At 39.4% G+C, this 19,302-nt stretch overlaps 1 protein-coding gene across 1 annotated transcript in view; it reads right to left on the bottom strand.

Moving 5' to 3' along the window:
- Window positions 1–7,179: 7,179 nt before the first annotated feature.
- Window positions 7,180–19,302, bottom strand: part of UNC79 (unc-79 homolog, NALCN channel complex subunit) — a 104,655-nt gene continuing 92,532 nt past the window's right edge. The window contains 6 exon segments of the mRNA XM_056493611.1: window positions 7,180–8,230; window positions 8,903–8,944; window positions 12,447–12,524; window positions 14,124–14,321; window positions 15,616–15,802; window positions 17,415–17,590. Coding sequence (XP_056349586.1) covers window positions 8,030–8,230; window positions 8,903–8,944; window positions 12,447–12,524; window positions 14,124–14,321; window positions 15,616–15,802; window positions 17,415–17,590 — 882 coding nt within the window. The 3' untranslated portion in view covers window positions 7,180–8,029.

The following is a 19,302-nucleotide window of genomic DNA, read 5'->3' as shown; positions in this document are numbered from 1 at the left end:
TTTCAGCAACAGAACACCCTCTAAAACAAACAAAATGAAGATTTAGGTATCAAGAGCTGAAGGTGTTTAGCCCAGAATTCCAATCATTTTCAAGTGTCTGTTCCCTTTGAGAAGAATGACCAGAAAACTACAGATCAAGGCTTGAACTCCCTGAGAATTTGCCAAGAGTGAGCAGCATTCTACAGCCATTCTGCATTCTCTTCTGGAGACAGCAATGGCTGTCAGTTCATCAGTGCATTACACAACCCTCTGAGCTAGCCAGACTCCCTTGAGACTTAATTTTCACTTTTAAAAATCAATGCACTTCACTGGTACTTTCAGCTTTTCATATGACAGCAGCATTGAAAATTAATATTTTACTGAGATTACTGAGAGTAGACTTAGGAGAGCATATAAGATTTGGATCCACTTCAGAAGCATGTGACAGCTCAAGTAAGATCCTGTTGGCTTAGAGAAACTAAAATAAATTATATTTAGGGTTTTTATTTGATGATGCCAGGATCCTTCACATTGTCTGTGACTCAGATCAGCTGTTCCTTTTGCTCTGGAATAATGACAAAAGCGTCTTAGCCTCTTAGATTTAGCTCTAACCTCAGCTCAAACTACACAGATGTATTTGAGGTGCCTGCTGTGTTTCCCTCTGCTCAAGGTACCAGCCAAAATAGCTCTCCCATGGCAAAGAGTAAAACTATTTGCAAGGGATGTAAAGGTCCCAACATCAAAAGTTCATTTCCTAATCTCTGGAACTACCCTTTATTAGAGCTGCATTTTAAATATCCCAAGATGCTATCACTTACCTGAAAACTAACTTCTGGTTAAAAGTTAAGATCCAGTTTTCTCTGCTGGAAATTTGTCAGGGAAGCCTCAGACTGGCACAGGTCCACCTACACATCCCAAAGCTTCTTAGTGTGACCTTTCCTACCCACACCTGGAACAGGGCAGGGACTCTTCAGGTCCCTACAGGCCATGCTCTGTGCATTCATGAAGAGGTAAGGGAGACCAAAATCTCACCAAACAGCTCCTTGTTTTGAATTATGAGGGAGTACATTATGTCATACTTGAGGCTGCTCCATAAACAGAGGCCATAAGAGGTTGTTTGTCCTGCTCTCCTTTACACATTCTGAGCAGCACTGTGAAGCCCAGGACAGATGTCACAGTACCCAGGAAAACACTCTCAAGCTGGGACCAAAAAGAGCCTTGAAATCCTGCTGTGGTTTCCAAGCCCTGTGATTCTGCACTGCCTTGTGACACTTGAGGCAGCATTAAATTCCCTGCATCTAATCCTCTCCTTGGAGTGAAGCATCTTCAGCAGCCCTAATGTTTGATCTCAGCCCCACAGCTGGGGAAAACTAGCAGCTGGTTTGTGATTCAAAAGGAACAGAACAATAACCCATTGAGGCTACTCCTCCTGTCTGTGGATGGGTGAATCAGATGAATAATTGGACAACATAGATCAGTTAAGCCCAATTCAGTTAATAGAAGTAATTGGCAAATTAGTACACATTAGGTGAATCAGCTGCAATTCATTTTGACAGAAATGTTAAGAAATACTAAAGTAGTTATAATGAAACAGATAAATATTAGTGCAGAAAATATTCCAAAGAAGGTAGTCTCTACGTGGAAATTTTTATCTGTAAATGCTGGGAATGCATAGGTTGAATTCATATATACATATAATAAGTAGGAAACATACCTTCTTCCTGGCTTGTACAGCTTTTATTACCCTGACAAGCCTTAATGGGTCTTAAATAATCATTAGACATGGGCTAAGAAAGTTCTGACTGGCATCCAGGCATAGATGTTGGGATAGACAGAGGGTCTTGTGCAAGGAAAAGGAAATAAACAATTTTAAATTTAAAGGCTGGCCTAGGAAAATTAGTTAGTAAAATAATTTGGTCCCCTAACATTCTTCCTAGGAAAGCTTGGAAACATGTCTGGACAGCTGTAACTCAGTGACACAGACTTAGAGCAGATAAACATCTGATATTTGAACAAAATCAGTGTCTTCAGGGTGGTGATCACAGGGAAGAAAATGCCAATAGCATGTTTTTATCATTGAAAGGCTTGGAAAATGCCTTGGTAAGGTAAGTTAATAGGATCTCCTGAGCAAAAGTTGAGCTGCAGCTCCTGGAGCACTAAGATGATTTAGGAAAATGCTGGGCTCTGACCTTTGTGTGGTCAGAGTAAACCAAGAGGCAAGAGCAGGGGAACAAATGTGCTATACACGTGTGACCCAGAAACCCTCAGTTGTTGGCTTGGCTGCACAACGATGGCAATGCCTGGTGTTGAATAAATGTATCTGCAGGAAGAAGATCAAGTCATGGCTGCATCAGTATAGCAGTTTAATAACACCTCCCTGCAGTCCATGAGCTCCTGAAACACATTTTGCTGTGGTCACTTCACTGTACCAATCTTTGCTCCTTCTGAGCTATATCTGGGGGTTTGAGCCCTAACAGGGACAAATTGTGCCTCTCTGTAGACTTGGGTACAACTGCACTTTGTACTTGCCTTGGATTTCACAAATCAACACTGTACACAGGGTTTTGTTAGCAGTGCAAATTAGGCAACAGTTTTATTTATTTATTTATTTATTTATCTGTTTATTTATTTATTTATTTATTTATTTATTTATTTATTTATTTATTTATTTATTTATTTTAGTGATCATCCTTTATATTCTGTTTTACTGACACTTTCCTGCATGGCAAAGATTCACAGGTGTAGCAAACCTTTTGTAAAGTACTTCACTGCCATCAATTTGACTTCACCCAAAAGCAGTGGAGCTGCCAGAAAAGCTAACCTGTCCAAAAAATCTGTTACCTATAATATTTTTATTCTGTGTGTCAAACTTCACAGGCATGCTATTGTGCCGTTCTGAAAGGGTTTAAAGTTGCAGAACAACCATAATAGTTATGTTGTTCAGTCACTGAATTATACCTTGAGAAAACTGACCTAGCATTATATGGTGTCTATCAAACTTAGAGCCTCCAGCTCACAGTCATGGCTTGTCAGGCTGGTGGGGGAGCTGGTTAAACACAGTGCCAGAGCAGGTACCTGGGCAGTGCACTGAAGGCTGCTTGCCAGTTGGCTGGAAGCCCTCTGGTATCCATCAAATCCAGCAAAATACTGGGAAATAGCTCACAATGTAAACTTCCAGTGACTGAGTCATGGGTTCCACTTGTTAATCCTCTGTAAGTATGGATGAGAAACGAGCTGCTCTTCCCAAGCTCTGCCAGCTCTTCACAGTTCCCTGTTCCTTGTACACGTTACCATTCACAAACCACAGGCAGTGACAGCTGGAACCCCAGCTCACAGCTGCAGGACTGAGGCACAGCAGGTCACCAGGGCCAGGACTCTGCCATGTGGCCTTCTGTCCTTTGACCTGAGGCATTTCTAGTGGTGGCCACTGACTCCACCAGTGCCCAGGGTGGATCCAGGTTCTCTTCCTCATCACTTTGCAGCTGGGGAGCATCAGGACACCTTCCCCTTCAATGGCTACTCTCACTGCTGTCCCTTGATGTCACACCCCGCAGGGAGAGGCAGAAATGGATAGAATAATTCAGAGTTAGAAACCAAGTGACAAATGGAGAGCCCTTCTTTTCAAATCCAATCAAGCCAAACAAACTGTAGCGCCGCTGCCTCTGCCTGGCTTCAGGCTGGCTGCTCAGCTGAAGACCCACATCATTGACTAAGCAGCTCTTGTGCAATCAAGATTCAGATCCTGTTGAAAAAAAAATAGACTTCAGTTTTGTCCAAGAGTCACATTAAGAGGCAACAAGAAACACTGTGGATAGAACTCTCCCAGAGCTGCGTGCAGCTGGGGGAATAGCACAGGATTCTTGGCTGCAGAACTCTTTTCCAGGACACGCTAGCAAAGACAAACAGCCCTGGGCTCTGGTAATCCTCATCCAGCCTGAAAGGAGGCTTTGCAGGCCAGAGTTCAGAGACATCTTCTGTCTCAGAACGTTCATCAGTCCTAGAGCATATCGACTGCTGTCACAGCATGGAAAACAAAGCCAGAAAACCCCTGTGTTTGAGGGCTTTGAACGGCCCTGATGACAGGCAGCAGAAAGATGACGTGTGAGATAAGGCATGGCTGCAGGTGGAAGGGATGTGCTGTGGAAGCCTTTGCTGTGTGAGGCTGCGTGCAGCTCAGGTTCCTCCCGAGGCTCAGGAAAGCCCCTGAGACGCCCAGGCAGCGTGAACCCGCGCTCAGGACACGGCTTACGTAACCCAGCACCAGTGGGGCTTCAACCATCCCTTCATCCTAAGTGCCCCTTGTTGTTGGGAATTTCACAGTTCAGCACACACCAAATTAATTCTTTTACTAGGTCAGGCCTGGTAACAAGCGTTGATTTAAGCAGCTTATTGCAACAGAAGACTAAACAGTGTTCCTAAATGGCAGCTCTCTGTGATCCTACAGAGGATGGATTCTGCTCCTGCTGACACACACCCGAGACACAGCCCTGCTGGGAGCGTGGCAGAGCTGAAAGATTTGCTGCTGCTGTTTGGTAGCATTTTCAGGGAACACCAAATGTTATTTACTTCCTAATCTTCCTACAGAATATAAAGAATTGCTGCTCTGGGCTATTTCAGAGAGATAATGTGAGTGACTCATTTGAGTTGTATATTGACCTCAGGCACTGTAAAGATATATTTTACAGTGCTTTAAAAAACTACTAATGCAGATTTCTGTATTTCTGAAGATCCCTAGAGTGCACTTCAAAGATTTTCCTGAAGTCTTAAACCGCACATATCCGGTCAAGCCCCATGTTATTTGTTGTTATTAGTAAAACACCCCTAATCACTGGTCATACCATCTTTCAGCTATATCCCCTATGCCAAAGCAGCTGTTTAATAACTTGCTAATTTGCCTAGGCACAACAGCTCCATAAGAACCATATTAATTATAATCAGTGACAGATACATACTAAATTCTATGTTGAAACATGGGAGCAGTTTCTGTGACCAACTCTTATCTCTAAACCCAGAGCTGAAACCAAATCTCAATTCCCAGAGTGTTAAACAGTTTAAAGACCTGGATTCAGCAGGTCTGTCTTTGGCTTGTGATTAATTTTAATAATTCCCCATCACTGTATTTGCTTTTTTTTTTTTTTTTTTTTTAGTTTTGCCAGTCTGAACATAGATGCTTTGCAGCAGATTTTGCTAGGAAGGGAAAGAGCTTTCACCATGTTACTTCCATGCATTATCCACTGAAGTGCCAAATCACAAATTCTACTTTCCAGAAGTGAGTTTTAACAAGCCTTTTCAGGCTGTGCTCTTCTCAAATCAATCTCTTCATCCTTTAGGGTTCTACAATTCCCACTGCACCCATCTGAGCTCACCCACCTCAAAACCAATGGCCTCAAATTCCCTCCCTCTCTTTGTCTTTCAGTTCTCTTTCAGATTCACCAGCTCACAGCATATCAAAATACAAAGATCTCTCTCCTACACATCCCACTTTCAGGGAGCCAACAGCACTTCTATTTCAGTAGTGTGACCCAGCCCCTACACCTGGGCCCCGTTAATGTGGTTACCTAGCAAAGCTATAACCTGTGTCACAGGCACAAGATTGAAGAAGACACAGTTGAGGGATGGAAGGAGTGAGTCCCACTGGAAACACAGACCACAGCTCCTTTTTTTCTGAGGGCAAAGCTCCAATTGCTTACCACTTAGCATGGCACTGCACCCCCATGAGGGAGTGGCAGAGCTCGGGGTGAAAGGAGGGGATCCCAAAATCAACAGAACATGGCTCACCCACCAGCATTCTGCAGATGAGCAAGGAAGTGCCTACAGGGAATCACTGTGGGAAAAAAAACCCAAAACCCCTTCAGGAAATCTTGCTGGGCACCCCTCTGAATATCTGTATATAAATGCACACAGTATGGGGAATAAACATGAGATAAGAGAGCTAAGAGTCCTAAGAGATAAGATCCTGGATGAAAGAAGGATGCAAGAAGGACAGTTAATATTTGAGAAAAACCTACTGCAAGCTCAAGAGCATGCTGTGCTGGTGCATCCCCCTCCCTGCTCCTCCTCAGGCCACACTATGATCTCAGAAAGGCTCCTTGGCCACCATGCCCTGAGCAGATGCTGCTGATGGAGCCTGGGCTGCTTGCCCCACCCTTGAAGGTGACTTTCACCATCACTGTTGAGAAGATGCAAAGGCACCCAATGTGAGCACTTCACTGAACCCAGGGGGAGTGTTCCACAATCACCTTGTGCACACTCTAGGTCTGTGTGCATGGGACTGTGAATGTACTGTACTAAGTGTACTGTGAATCTTCTCTCTTGGATTCTTAGGTATGTTAGGTGTGTAAGTAAGACCGGCTTCTGAGTGAGTTGGTGTGTTTATAGAATACTTTATAAACTCTTTAAATTAGGCCATTGATTAAGTGCTGTTAAAACCTTTAGGCCCAAAAAATGCTGCTCACATCTGGAGATCACTTTGGCAAGGGAATCCACTCTGAATCTTGACTCAGTGGGAGGATCTCTCTCATTCCCTTTTATCCCTACTGTCTTTTCATCCCCAATTTCCATGTAGATCATTTTAGGTTGCTTTCAGTTTTAGATTAGCCAAATCAATTTCTCTCCAATGAAAACACACAGAGGGGCAATATTTTAAGCAAGCTAGCTTAAAACATGCCTTACTGTTTTTCCTTTGTTTCATTGGTTGGCTTTATTTTTGTTGTTTTTGTAAATGGCATATCTGCAAACATTTCCATTTTTATATTAGTAAATGCAATGAGGGAAGACTGACCTTCCATAAAACCTGAAACTCAGGCAGATTGTGAGAGTGGCAATAAAGACTAGGAATTTAATACCATTCCAATATACAACTTAATGTTGGCTATTTTTCTCATCAGTGCATTACAGAATAAATACAAAAAATACAACTGGGATTGCACAGACTTAAGTATTTATTAAAAGAGGTGGTAAATAATTATGCTTTCAAGATTTTATGCAAAGTCCACTGAGTTAATTGATTCTCCTTAGATTCCAATAGGCTTTGGCTGAGTCTCCTAATGATATTAAAATCCATCTGTTATTAAACATCATGTTTAATACAACAGTATGCAAATGCTGGGATTTGTAAATATCATTATGCAAAAGTTCAAGTTCAATCATGCTCCTCTTGAAGTTTGCAACATAAATTCTGTAGACATCAATAAGAATAGATTGGGGATATCTTTTTAATTGCACTGTATACAAGTATTGACAGAAGAATACAATACAGTAGTCACAAAAATAAAGAGGCTTCTATGAAACCTACAAAGAAGAGCAGCAGAGAATCAATGAAGTAAGAGCAGTATTTAAAGAAAAAATAAATCAGACCTGGCAGTTTTGGAAAATGTACTGAAAAAACCCACAAATTAATTGGCACAGTTTAACAACCTAATTTCTAAGTGCACTTCATAACGACTCTCCTTACAAGCTGCTGTTTTCCCAGAAGATGATGACAAAAAGCCTCATTAGAACATCACTGTTTTATAGTGACAGATTTTATTGCATTGCCAGCTGTGAATCTAAAAAAAAAAAAAAAAAAAAAAAAAAGACATCCCCCCTAAAAACTTATATAAAGGTTCCTAAAAACCCTATTTTCTTTTGGAATTGTCAAAAAATAGCAACATAGCACTTCCATGTTTGTGAATACCCACAATTCTATTTTTAAAAAAAATAGAAGTTAAAGAAAAGCGATTTTTGTTTTAGCTTCAAAAATAATGTAAAGGAACATTTAAGAACAAGTTATTTCAATGATTAGAGAGATATGTACAACATGATAGGTTTGAGTCCAATCCATGTTTATGAACACAGACTTAGAGCCTGTTGATCCTGAGTAACTGTAATTAAAAACTGGCAGGAGCAGGCTCTTAGCTTCACCCATTATAAGCTTTTTCACAATCTGTCCTAGGCTAAAAAGTTTAGATATAGTATATACTCTGTATATTTATACAAAAGGTCTTTTACAGCTCTAATCCTGTTATTGCTAGGCTAAAAAAAATGAATATTTTGGAACAAATTACATGAATCATAAAGGATAAAACTGAGATGCAGCTTCTGATGACTGAATTTCTACTTGAGCCATTTTAAACTGGGTACACTGCAGCCACTTGCGGAGCACAGAGGAGCTGTTGTTCATTTGTCCTGAGCCCTGTAACATCCTCAGGCTGTGATGGTTCACATTGCTCTGGATGGCTTGGAGGCGCAGCTGAAGGCCAGCAGATAAATGCTGTTGAAATAACACAAAACATTTAGTTTATCACCTTTAATATACACATTAATATAGCAATGTGAAGGGTATTGGTTGTTGAGTTTCTAACACTGCCCCATGTTAAATTTCTCTCTTCCACATCTGTGGTGTTGCCACGGAAGGCAAATGTGTTTACAGACACAACTCCATACTGAGACCAACCCCAAAACTTCTCTTCACCAAAAATCTCTTAACTCATAAATCCCACATCCACCTTGTTCTCCCTCACAAAGAGGACCATGTGGCACAGTTTTATCCAAGCAAATAGGCCCACAATATCTTCTTCAGAACCCAAATCTATCTCCTGAGCCAAGAGTCCCAATCCTGATTTGTCAGGGAACTCTCAAGCCTAAGGCATAGAGAAAACCACAGTTCAGGGAAGAACCAATCTCAGTAAATAGAGGAAAGGGCCCAGTGCAGAACCTGGCTAGAGGAAAGTGCTCCAGAAGGGAAATGGAGAGCAGTACTGACCAGAGGGCAAGCATCTCAGCAAATGATGCTCTATCTATGCTCACACTTCAGAGTTTCAGCTCAACTGCATACGCTACAATTACCTATTTTCAGAGAATTTGGAGATCACATCTTATTTCCAGAATTTACAGAAATGTATAATACTAACAATAAAAGAATAAGGTACTAGAAACAACTTACCTTTAGGTTTGACTGTATCATTGGCAGCCACATTGGTATGAGCTGCAAGCAGAGGCACATTTTGTTATTATACAAGTGATTGTAAACATGCTACAGGTACTGTGAGACAGGGAAGGATACATCTAATTCATTCAGCCATTTGAACTGGCGTGGTCTGAACCAAAAATCTGTGAATGTGGTTATTTTAAGTACTTGGAGATGGTAACTCTCAAAAGGAAGCCAGTTTCCCTTGTCTGTAGCTTGATAAACCAACAGTAGCAATTATTGATTTCCTGTTTAAGGCAATGATGAAAATACAGAATTAAACTTGTTACAGGAAGTGACTTCTTGCTTTCCATGCAAGGGTGTTTCTGTATGTGCAGGTGAGAAATATTGGAGTAAACAGAGTAAACGTTTTGCATGGTGAGGTATACAACAAGAAATGAAAAAAAAAAAAAAATACATGCAGAAGTAGTTCTTAATAACAGATCATATATTTAAATGGCAACCAACATTTTTTAAGCCACTAGTCCCATCAGTGCTTCACTGCAGAATATGTTCTGTAGGCTGGGGAGCACAGGTAAAAGCTATCCAGAATGACCAGGTGAGAAGGACTACAAATTTGTCAGCTGTGATTGGACTGGACTGATATGTATTTCAGACTCCTGCTCTTCAGGGAACTTTGACTTCTAAGGAAGTGTAACATGACAACCTTGTGAAAGCCAGAGAGGCATTTCTAGCAAAAGTATTCATGTTTTTCAATATTAAATTAACCACTGAGGTTACTGTTCTAAAATGTTCCATTAAAATTTGCAATTTGCCAATTATGCTGCCGGGAGCTCCAAGTTAAACCTAATCACTATTGACAACATTAGATAAAGTGCTGTTTCCTTGTGCAAGGAATGATAATTGTTTCAGTTTCAGTACTCTTTTGCTGGAGAATCATATGCAGCTCTGTCAGGAATCATTACTTAGCCTACCACATGAAGAACCATATTCAAACCTCAGCATTTACAGACAGATGAATGCCAAAACAGCTGGAATGCAGCCAGATGCAGCAGACAGGAGTTCTGTATATCCCTCCGTGGGCTCTCACATTAATGAAGTGCTTCATAAGATGCAGTGACCACAATCCCAATGTGTGTTTTTGGTGAAAACAGGTCTGAGAGGCCACACCCCACTGCCATCAACAAAACACCCCTGACACTTTTGTCTGGCACTGATGGAGTTCCTGTGGAGTTAGCCAGTGGTGGCAGGACTGGTGTCAGAAGTACATCAAGCAAGAAGGGAAGCCAGGCAGAAAACTCGGGGTACCCCTCTGCATATGAACCAACTCACTGGACAACTTTTACAGTCAGCTGAGAGAATCAAGCACTTCACATGCAGTTCATCTTGTCCCAAAGCAAGAATCTAAAATAGATCAAGATGAATCATGTCCAAAAATACTGACGGCAAAGGGCAGTCATGGAAACTAGCTTTTATCAGTGTCTCTTCTGGACAAGTCTGAGGTCAGATACAGATCTTTGTCCTCCAGCACCAGTTCTGTCTTGCAGGGTCTGGACATATTTAGGGAAATGAAACATTCTGCTGCAGGCACAAGTAAGCAAGCCCTCCAGTGCTACAGCTGCCAGATAGATAAGTCACACAAGAAGACATTTTTATGGAAGCACTTGAGTTTTAACTAATCCTCAGCCAGCCTTTTCTTCACAAAGGAAGAATACAAAACACTAGTTAGAAAGAACAGCTGGAAGAACAGAGTGCTGTCAGACACTATCAAATTTTTTGAGTTTATATTTTCAACAGAACTATATTGACTCCAGTTTAATTTTTAAAGGAAAACTAGGCTGGTAGAACAGGCTGGTCAGGCACAGTTCTGGCTCCCCAAATCTGCTGCCTGCCCATCTCTCTAAAGAGCTGCACAGCAGCTGCTGGAGCTGCCCAAAACCCTTGGGTCTTTCTGCAACAACCCTGAGCTGTTCCTGTCTTTACTGCAGGCTCCCTAGTTCCTCAGAGATATATTTGATGGTCAAAGATGTGACCAGCAAGAATACTGGTCTCCAACATCAATGCCTAACCTGGTGTGGCCACTTTCCTGGTTTCTTTGACATAGAAAAGCAGGAGAAAAGTTGAGCACTTTCATTTCATTGCAGTCACTGAAGAAGAGACTGCCTCAAATTTGATATTTTAAATTAGAGACACCACTCACTGGTTCCTGTGTGAATAAGCTTTGCACCACGGTGTCTTTGAAGGACTTCAAACATACAGTAAGTCCCTAAATCATGGCACTCATTTTTCAGATTTACAATAAATATTTTTACAATCAATTCAGAAAAAAATTAGTCATCTGGAACTATGAATCCTAAAGTACTGTTATTCATGCATATTGTTCGTGCAGGATTTCACTTTAGGGCTGAGTAAAGTGGATTTGGTCACCCAAATTTTTTTCTTCCATCTCCCATCCACTAAACATGAAAGCTTAGCACTTTAACTCAGAGTTCCACAGTTTTATGAGCTTGATTTTATAGTAACAACAATGTCCTTTTAACCTGACTTAGCATTACATTGATATATACTCTAAAACATATCCCTCTGAAAGCATTCATTTGATTTGTGACAGGGATTTGGCCCTAAAGGCCTCTTTTTTCACAGCTTTAAAGCCACTCTTCATCTTTGTCAAATTCTGAACATCCTGGACTGGCTAAAAGAGAAGGCCATATGTCTTTCAGACATAGCTATAATCACTTTAACATCCCTTAGTGACAGAATTTCTGCAGTGAATCAAGCCATTACAAATCTGTATTTTCACAATGAGTGTGAATGCTTTAATGTCAGTTGACATAAAGATCTTCAATTTTAGCTACTTTATTTTCAATTCTTCCTTGATCATAAAAGACTGGAGTAAAACAAGTCAGAAATTTCCTTTATGGCAACAGAAGAACTATATTAACCTTAACTACTTCTGTGGAAACTCTCTTGTACTCAGAAAACATAAAAAAGGATAGTAAAATTGATTTATGCTTGTGAGACTACCTCAACCCTTCTACAAACACTATGATAACCCATGGAAGACCGACTGTGGATTTCCAAACAAACAACTCATACACATATAATAACATGAAAACCACTGTGGAAAAAGTTTGTCCACCTAAAAGAATGTGAGGCTCAGAACACAGAGGACATTGCAAAGGACCTATGATGATTAAAAGATACAGAATGGCTAAAAATTCAGGCAATAGCTAGAGATTCTCAAAATCAGTGACATTAGCTGTGTCTATTAGAGGAATTAGATCATTACTGACATTAGTGGCAATGGAAAGAGGAAGTAGACTAGATGTTAATTTTAAAAAAATCAGGAGAACTTGAATTTGAGAATTGTGGTCTTGTCTTCCTACCATGGATTTTATTTTTCAATATGCTCTGCTAGGGTATATTGTAGCATTAACATTCAACTTCAGTTTCTTCCACTTTCTTTTTTTGAGTGGGAGGGGAAACAGAGGACAATACATTTAGAAATCAGAATAATCAGGCAATATCATTTAACAGATTTATGGTATGGTATACCTACCTTTACAAAGATAGTAGAGTTGCATTCTTGTAAAGCCTCCATTAAGCTGATCACATGCAGGCACACCATTTCCACCATCTTGGAAAAGAAGCATCAAGCATAAAAACAAATTAATACCCAGCATAACAATGTGGTAAGATAAGCCAACAGTCTCTAAGAAGGATCTTCCTTTATTTATTAGGCAGTTATACTGAACCACAAGGTGTGCATTTATCAACCACTGACACACAAGATTAAATGTTACATAAGCACATATGGGATGTTTTTACTTTATTTAGTTTTGTCCCAGTGTGGTAACATATATCTGTTAAGTATTTCAACCCTTGATGTATTTTAATTCTTACCACACATCAAAACAATCAACACATCAAAAAAAAGTTGTCTTTGTCTTTGTTCTTTTCAGACATCATAAATTGTTTTTTATGTCCTCACTATGTAATTCTCATCAATCTGTGTGTCAGAAACTGGTATTTTTATTTATTGAATCTTTGAAAATTAACATGCTCACAAAACCTATCTTTTTATTCCCCATCAAAAGACAATTTATTGTTTTGAACTGAGAGCTAGTCTGTAATTCTTCCATTTTGTATCATAATTTATGACAGATGTAAATATGAGTTATTTGGTAATAGACAGCTTTTTATGTTTTATATTGTGTTAATTCACAGGTACAAGACAACACTCTGAGCCAGCAATGACTATTTACAGTGCCTGTCTAAACTACATGTAAATTCCCCTTGATAATAATAAACTTAGCTTTTATGTTGTACTTTTCATCTTCAAAGTGCAACAAAACACTAACTAACCCCACAACACGCCTGTGAGACAGGCAAGTATTATTATCTACATTTCACAGAGCAAGAGCTGAGGCAGAGAGTTAAGAACTGTGTCTCTGAAGCTACATAATGATATACTTTCAGAACAAGGATGGGAACTTGAGACTTCCCAGTCATATTCTTGTCCTAGGGCTTGACAAGAGGCTTTTGTGTCTGACCAAACAACTGGCTGGTTGGAAATGTACACTTCCCTTTCCTTATTGGGCTCTTATTGTACAAAATTGCTCCAACAGAAGAGAGTATTTGGGATAAACAAATGTTTAAAGGCTATTTCCAAGCAAAGAGTAGGAAAGATTTATGGACACAGTGAACATTTCCGTTTTAAATCTTATCTCTAGAGATGCCTTCCTCCAGTCACTCATTACTCAAAAATGTTTCAAGAGATATTTATGTAGTTTATTTTTGATGAGTAACCCTTGAATTATGGGTGGCCAATTGTCAGCAGTTGTTTATTTTTTCACAGCACATGGCAAAAAAATCATAAAATGGATATTCACAGAATTATCCTAGAACAGTTCATTTCTGCTGTAAGGCAGAACCAGATAAAACAACAGACCACAGTTAAGAGCAGGAATATGCACAAAATGAGATGGGATGAACAGCTCTTAATCCAACAAGCAGCGACTCAAGCTCCTGATGCTGTTTCAGGCAGGTTCTGGTTAGATCCTGTTTCAGGCCCACTGTGAGGTTAAATCACTACTAATTAGCTATCCCTTTAATTTCTCAAAAGCATCAAAGTCACTTTATGATGTTATTCATAGCCTGTTGTATCCCATTAAAACAGAGCCAAGCCTCCTCTGAGTTTAATCTGTACTAAATGTGTCTGCAGCACCTGACTTACCACTTTGTTATGTGCCATTAGCTGCAGGATGCTGGGTGTCACTCTGCTCCAGAACTCCAGGGCTGTGAGGATGGCTGTAAAGCTAAACTCATTCTGATTCTGAACTGTCGGAGCTACTGCTGTTTGTTCACAATACACTGTCCAGAGCTGAGCAAATATAAATGCATGGAACAGGGAACACATGTGCAGAACAGATGTCTGTAGAAACAGAAAACAGAAGAAAATGTTTATTTAAACAAGTGCATTGGGATACAGTGCAGAGGCTTTCATCCCCTGCCATGTGTCTGTCTCACTGTGCAGTTTTGCCTCTCCCATGTTTCTCTCCCATTAGGAACTAGTAAGTCAAATATACCTGAAAATGTCTTTTCCATGTTTTAAATATGGTTTTATTTTTTCAGACCAAAAACTGCATTTGCAAATATGCTCCCATGCCATCTAAGTGCCAGGCACTAAAGTCAGTCCCTTTAAAAGAAAGTTTGTTTAGCAAAACAGGTATTCAAAACTATTTCTGAAACTTTCTTAATGGAAATCTTCACTGCAGAAGGCTCTGGCACATATGACTCCAGAACCTGAAAGGACAGTTATCATACAAAATATATGATTTTACATTTGTTCTGTTAATCTGTCATCCATTTCTGTTTTGCTGGGACTGCTCATAGTCACATGGAAGCAGTCAAAGAAAGAGAATTCATTTTGCATACTCAGGCATGGCTCCTTGCTGATCCTTGTTATAGATCACAGTGTCTGAGCCTCCAGAACTGCTGGACTTTAACTACCTCATTACAAGAAAAATGTTTCTGGTCAGAGATGCTTTCTCAGTGTGCAAGTGCAAGACTGCTCCAAACATTGCAATGGTTGCCTGGTAACTGGAAGGAGGTATTTGAAAGACCAAAAAAAAAGGCCAAAGAAATGAATGGGAAGGACCAGTGTCTTGGCTGGGTGAAGGGAAAGAAAAGGGGATTTTATGTGTAATATAAATGTGTTGTCATTCTGCTTCTGTCACTAATAAAAACCTGATTGGTGTCAAAGACTGCTGCTACATTTGTGTTAAACTACTGTCACAAATGTCTTATAATCTGTAATATCTCTTCTTGTCCTGAACACCTGAGGAAAAAAGTTGTGCTTGAATCATCACTGTTTGTAATTATTTTGATCATAAAATTATTTACATGCTATCTAATGCAAATATGCAACAAGAATAAATAACCACCAGAGAATTTTGCCACAGACGGTCATTGCTGAAGGCTCAATCTCAAATTCAGCTTTTCTTTCCTCACTCCTGTGTTCAGACATTTTGAAATAGCCAAACTTCAAACTTAAGTGTACTAATTTCATCAGTTCTCTAGCATGTAAGAAAAACTGTATAGAGATTCCTTTCCCTGGGTCCTGGGTTTTATTAAAGTTTTAGCCCTCCTTTTATCTTACTTAAAATAAATGTTTGCAATAAGGCCAATACATAACACATCTCTACTTAAAACACATAATGCCTTACCTTTGATTGTTCTGGAAACCCAATCAGAATAACAATAAGGTGGTCAGCAATTTGTGAACCTGCATCCAGTGGAATAGGCATGCAAGATGATGGAGAATTTGGACAGACAACATTGTGTGTCAGAGACCCCAGAAGTAGCCAGGACAGCAAACGAATGTGTGAGACACATTCTATGAACTCTTTGGGCCTGTCAAGAAAGAGCAGATTTTACAATGATACTAAGTTTTCTGGCTTTCCCCAAAATGTGGAGTCTCCTTATGCACATTTGGCAGATGCAGTCTCAGTGTGCTGGAGACACAGATTGTTGGTACACCTTGTGGGAAGATTCCAACCACACCAAATTTGGTGGCCTTGACACACCATCTACAAGTCCAATAGAATGTATTTGGTGGGTCTAAGAAACAGTTTCTATAAAAGGTTAAAGCATTCACATATTCATTGCTTCCATATACAATGATTTTTTACACAGATATCATCAGATGGGAAGGACTGCCCAAGTGGAAATGCTCCTCTCAGCTCCCCCTGGACTCCACACAGCTGCTTTACCTCCACTGGGTTCCAGCTCTCCATTGATAAAGTGGAGGTGATTTCTGTGTTCTTCAGCCTCTCTTTGCACATTTGGATTGTGTTTCTGAGGGCAGGGGCTATGATTTTTTGAGACATTTAAGTATTTCTCCACCATCTAGTGCAGTGTCTAATTGCAAAACAGTGTGCTTATATAATCTAAAAAGGAAGAGCCCTTTACTGGTAACATCTTGTCCATCCCTCTGCTGCTTCCAAGTTCTGCCTAAATAAATACTCATTTGAATTCACAGGCACAGGAAAAAAGTAATTGTTTTTCCATCAATAAATCACTATTTACTAGGCCACTATCCCTGCTGGTTTTAGTTTCTAATTTGATGTCATTGTCAAAGACTCATATTACCCAAGAGGCATTCCATTAATTTTTGTTTTTTAATAAAATCTGATACAATGCTCTTCCTCAAGTCCCTATAGGATCTTAGAGTAATTCATTACTTTCAATTCAGAACACGTATTCCTTTTTTTACATGTAATAAAGTGCAGGGAGATAAGCACTCCATGATTTCCAAAAGCAGATATGCTCCCCATAAATGCACACACAGATGTATCGAAAGGACTGGAGCCTAAACAGCTTAGTCCCCAGAATCCTGGACAGGTACTCTGGGACAAAGCTGGCACAGGAATACACGTTTGTTGAAACATTGTTCAATTGCCTACACTCAAAACAATTTGTCACTGTAACACAAGGCACAGTACTCCTGTTTTTTTAGAAAATAAAACACTGTACACCAGGATTTCTCACAGTGAAAAGGGACAGAAAACATCTCGAGCAGGATTTGTCTCATTTAGCTTTAGCCAGGTGAAGTTGTTAGTTTATCACACACTAGTAGACCTACACTTAAGAGTTCTGACTCATTTGTACTCCATAATTTCAAAGGCCATTTCCTGTTGTATTGTCTATAATTCAGAGAATATTTTCTGTAATTCTAGGACTGATCAAGTGCCTGTGTGTTTTTCACTGTCTGTACCTAGACCAAGAACCAAGTTAATTTCCAGTGTTACTCCAGTCCAGTCCCTGGAGTTACCTCCACTATTTCTCTGGCATGTACTTTAAATACTACATTGACAAATTCCTCAGTTTAGGATCAGGGAACTGCTGAGCAGCTCTTTCAATGTCCCACTGTGGGTCTTATCTACGGAATCTGACAATAAAAACATAATTTTGTGAAGATTTCTAACCCATTTTAGTACTGCTTTTTGTGGAAAAGCGTTCTCACCCTTGCTGCATTGCTGAAGGAGGATGGTAAAGCCAAGGCAAATACCGGATCACAGCTTTGTTGTCCCTGTGGTTTCCCCGGGTGATTTCCATAGCAGCAATCTGAGCTAAACCAACTTTCAGATGTCCACCAAAGGTGTCTTCATGCAGTGGCTGAGAACAAGTCTTCATGTGACTCTGCAAGGCAAAGATCTGATTTCCTACCCAAAAAGAGTATTTTGCTCGAGCTAAGATCTTCCAGAAAAGAGCATATTCTATTTCACTCCCCTTCAATTCCTTCTCAGGATCTCTGTGTCCTCAAAACAAAGCTCAGAAATATATTTTTTAAAATTCTCCAATCCCTCTATTAGTAACACCTGTATGATGCATAACTTTCCACAGAGGGCCACAATTCCAAGAGGCCAGACAAAATGTATAGGCAGCTTTTGTATCAGCAAACTCAACAGCTGATAAACACAAACTAATGCTTGCACATCCAGAGAGCTTAGGTAAAAATGAAAAAATCTAACCATTTAACAAGATAGCATCTGGGCAGGGAATGCCTTCCATGTGCAATATTCCATTTGCATGTTCAGAAAGAAGCCCTCATTCACCAGCAATATGACTATATTGCACTAGTCAGTTATATTGCACTATTCACTTAAAAATGCCTTTAAACTCCAGCAATAAAAAGAGCCAAACCTCTTACCAAGAAACATTCAAATATTTATGCCTGTAAAGGTAATTTATCCTGCTTTGCCAGTTTTAATGGATGTTTCATTGCTGCTCCTTGAGATAATTCTGTATTTCTATTAAGCTAACTTTGCATTACCTTCTGGTACTAGACTATACCAGAACACATGCTAGCTGCAGTTGCTTGCTTAAAAGGAGAGCCATATGCTTCACACAAGAAAATCAGGTCATCAGTTATTCAATTATTATAACAGGATAAAAATCAGTGGACCAATAATATTTTTCTAACCGATAAGTATCTAACCTCAGAAATTTACACTCTCAAATTGCACTCACTTAAAGCCTCTTTCAAGAGAAAAAATCCCTATGTACCAGCATAAGTATTTAATGACTTTTGTTACACAGACAGGTAAAAAGGATAGACAGTTATGCAGGAAAATACATTACAAATCTTTAAAAAAGGTGGAATTTTCTAAACAAAATCCTGCAAAGCATTACCAATTAAGATGTTTTCTCAAAGGGAAAAAGAAACCATAATAAACTGAACAGAAACAGTACACTGAAATGCAATTATCTTGAGAATTAACATTTATACCATTTTTTTCATGCAGTAATTCCTAATATACAGGACTGAAAATAACTGACCTCTTTCAAAGAAATTTTTCTTGGATATGCAAAAGATGACATTGAATATAAATGAACAACTTTAACTAAGTCTATTCTCTGAATTCCTACAGAGAGCAGAAGATTCCAAACTTGAAAACCAACATTTAAAAATAACCTTTTGCTGTTGGGATTGTTACTGGCCATATAAACCACATGGCATTTTTTGTTAGCTATAACCCCAGATGCTGCTGATAATACACACTTGTGGTAAGAAACTGTACAACCAGCTGATCTTAGGACTCATTTTATAGGGAGTAACACCTCTGTTAATAAAACCCAAGCAATGTAAGTAAATATATTAAATGAGCTTGCAAGAATTTAAATCTAGATGTTGTTAATTTTTTTGAGATTCTGACTACTTGTAAACTTAGAAATGCTTACAAATATTTTCTCAAACATGCTGTAACCACAAAGTAAGTTTTATCTGTTTAAATAAAAACTGCCTTTTAATTTTATAAGACAGAAAACCTTATTGTTTGCAATACATAAAATTATGGTCATATTTGACTCTCCTATTATGCTAATTTTGTACTCAGATTCCTGTATTACAT

The sequence above is a fragment of the Oenanthe melanoleuca genome, chromosome 5, assembly GCF_029582105.1.
Source record: "Oenanthe melanoleuca isolate GR-GAL-2019-014 chromosome 5, OMel1.0, whole genome shotgun sequence".
Classification (NCBI taxonomy): domain Eukaryota; kingdom Metazoa; phylum Chordata; class Aves; order Passeriformes; family Muscicapidae; genus Oenanthe; species Oenanthe melanoleuca.
The sequence above is the reverse complement of the archived record's forward strand: the minus strand, read 5'-3'. Positions and strand labels throughout refer to the sequence as shown.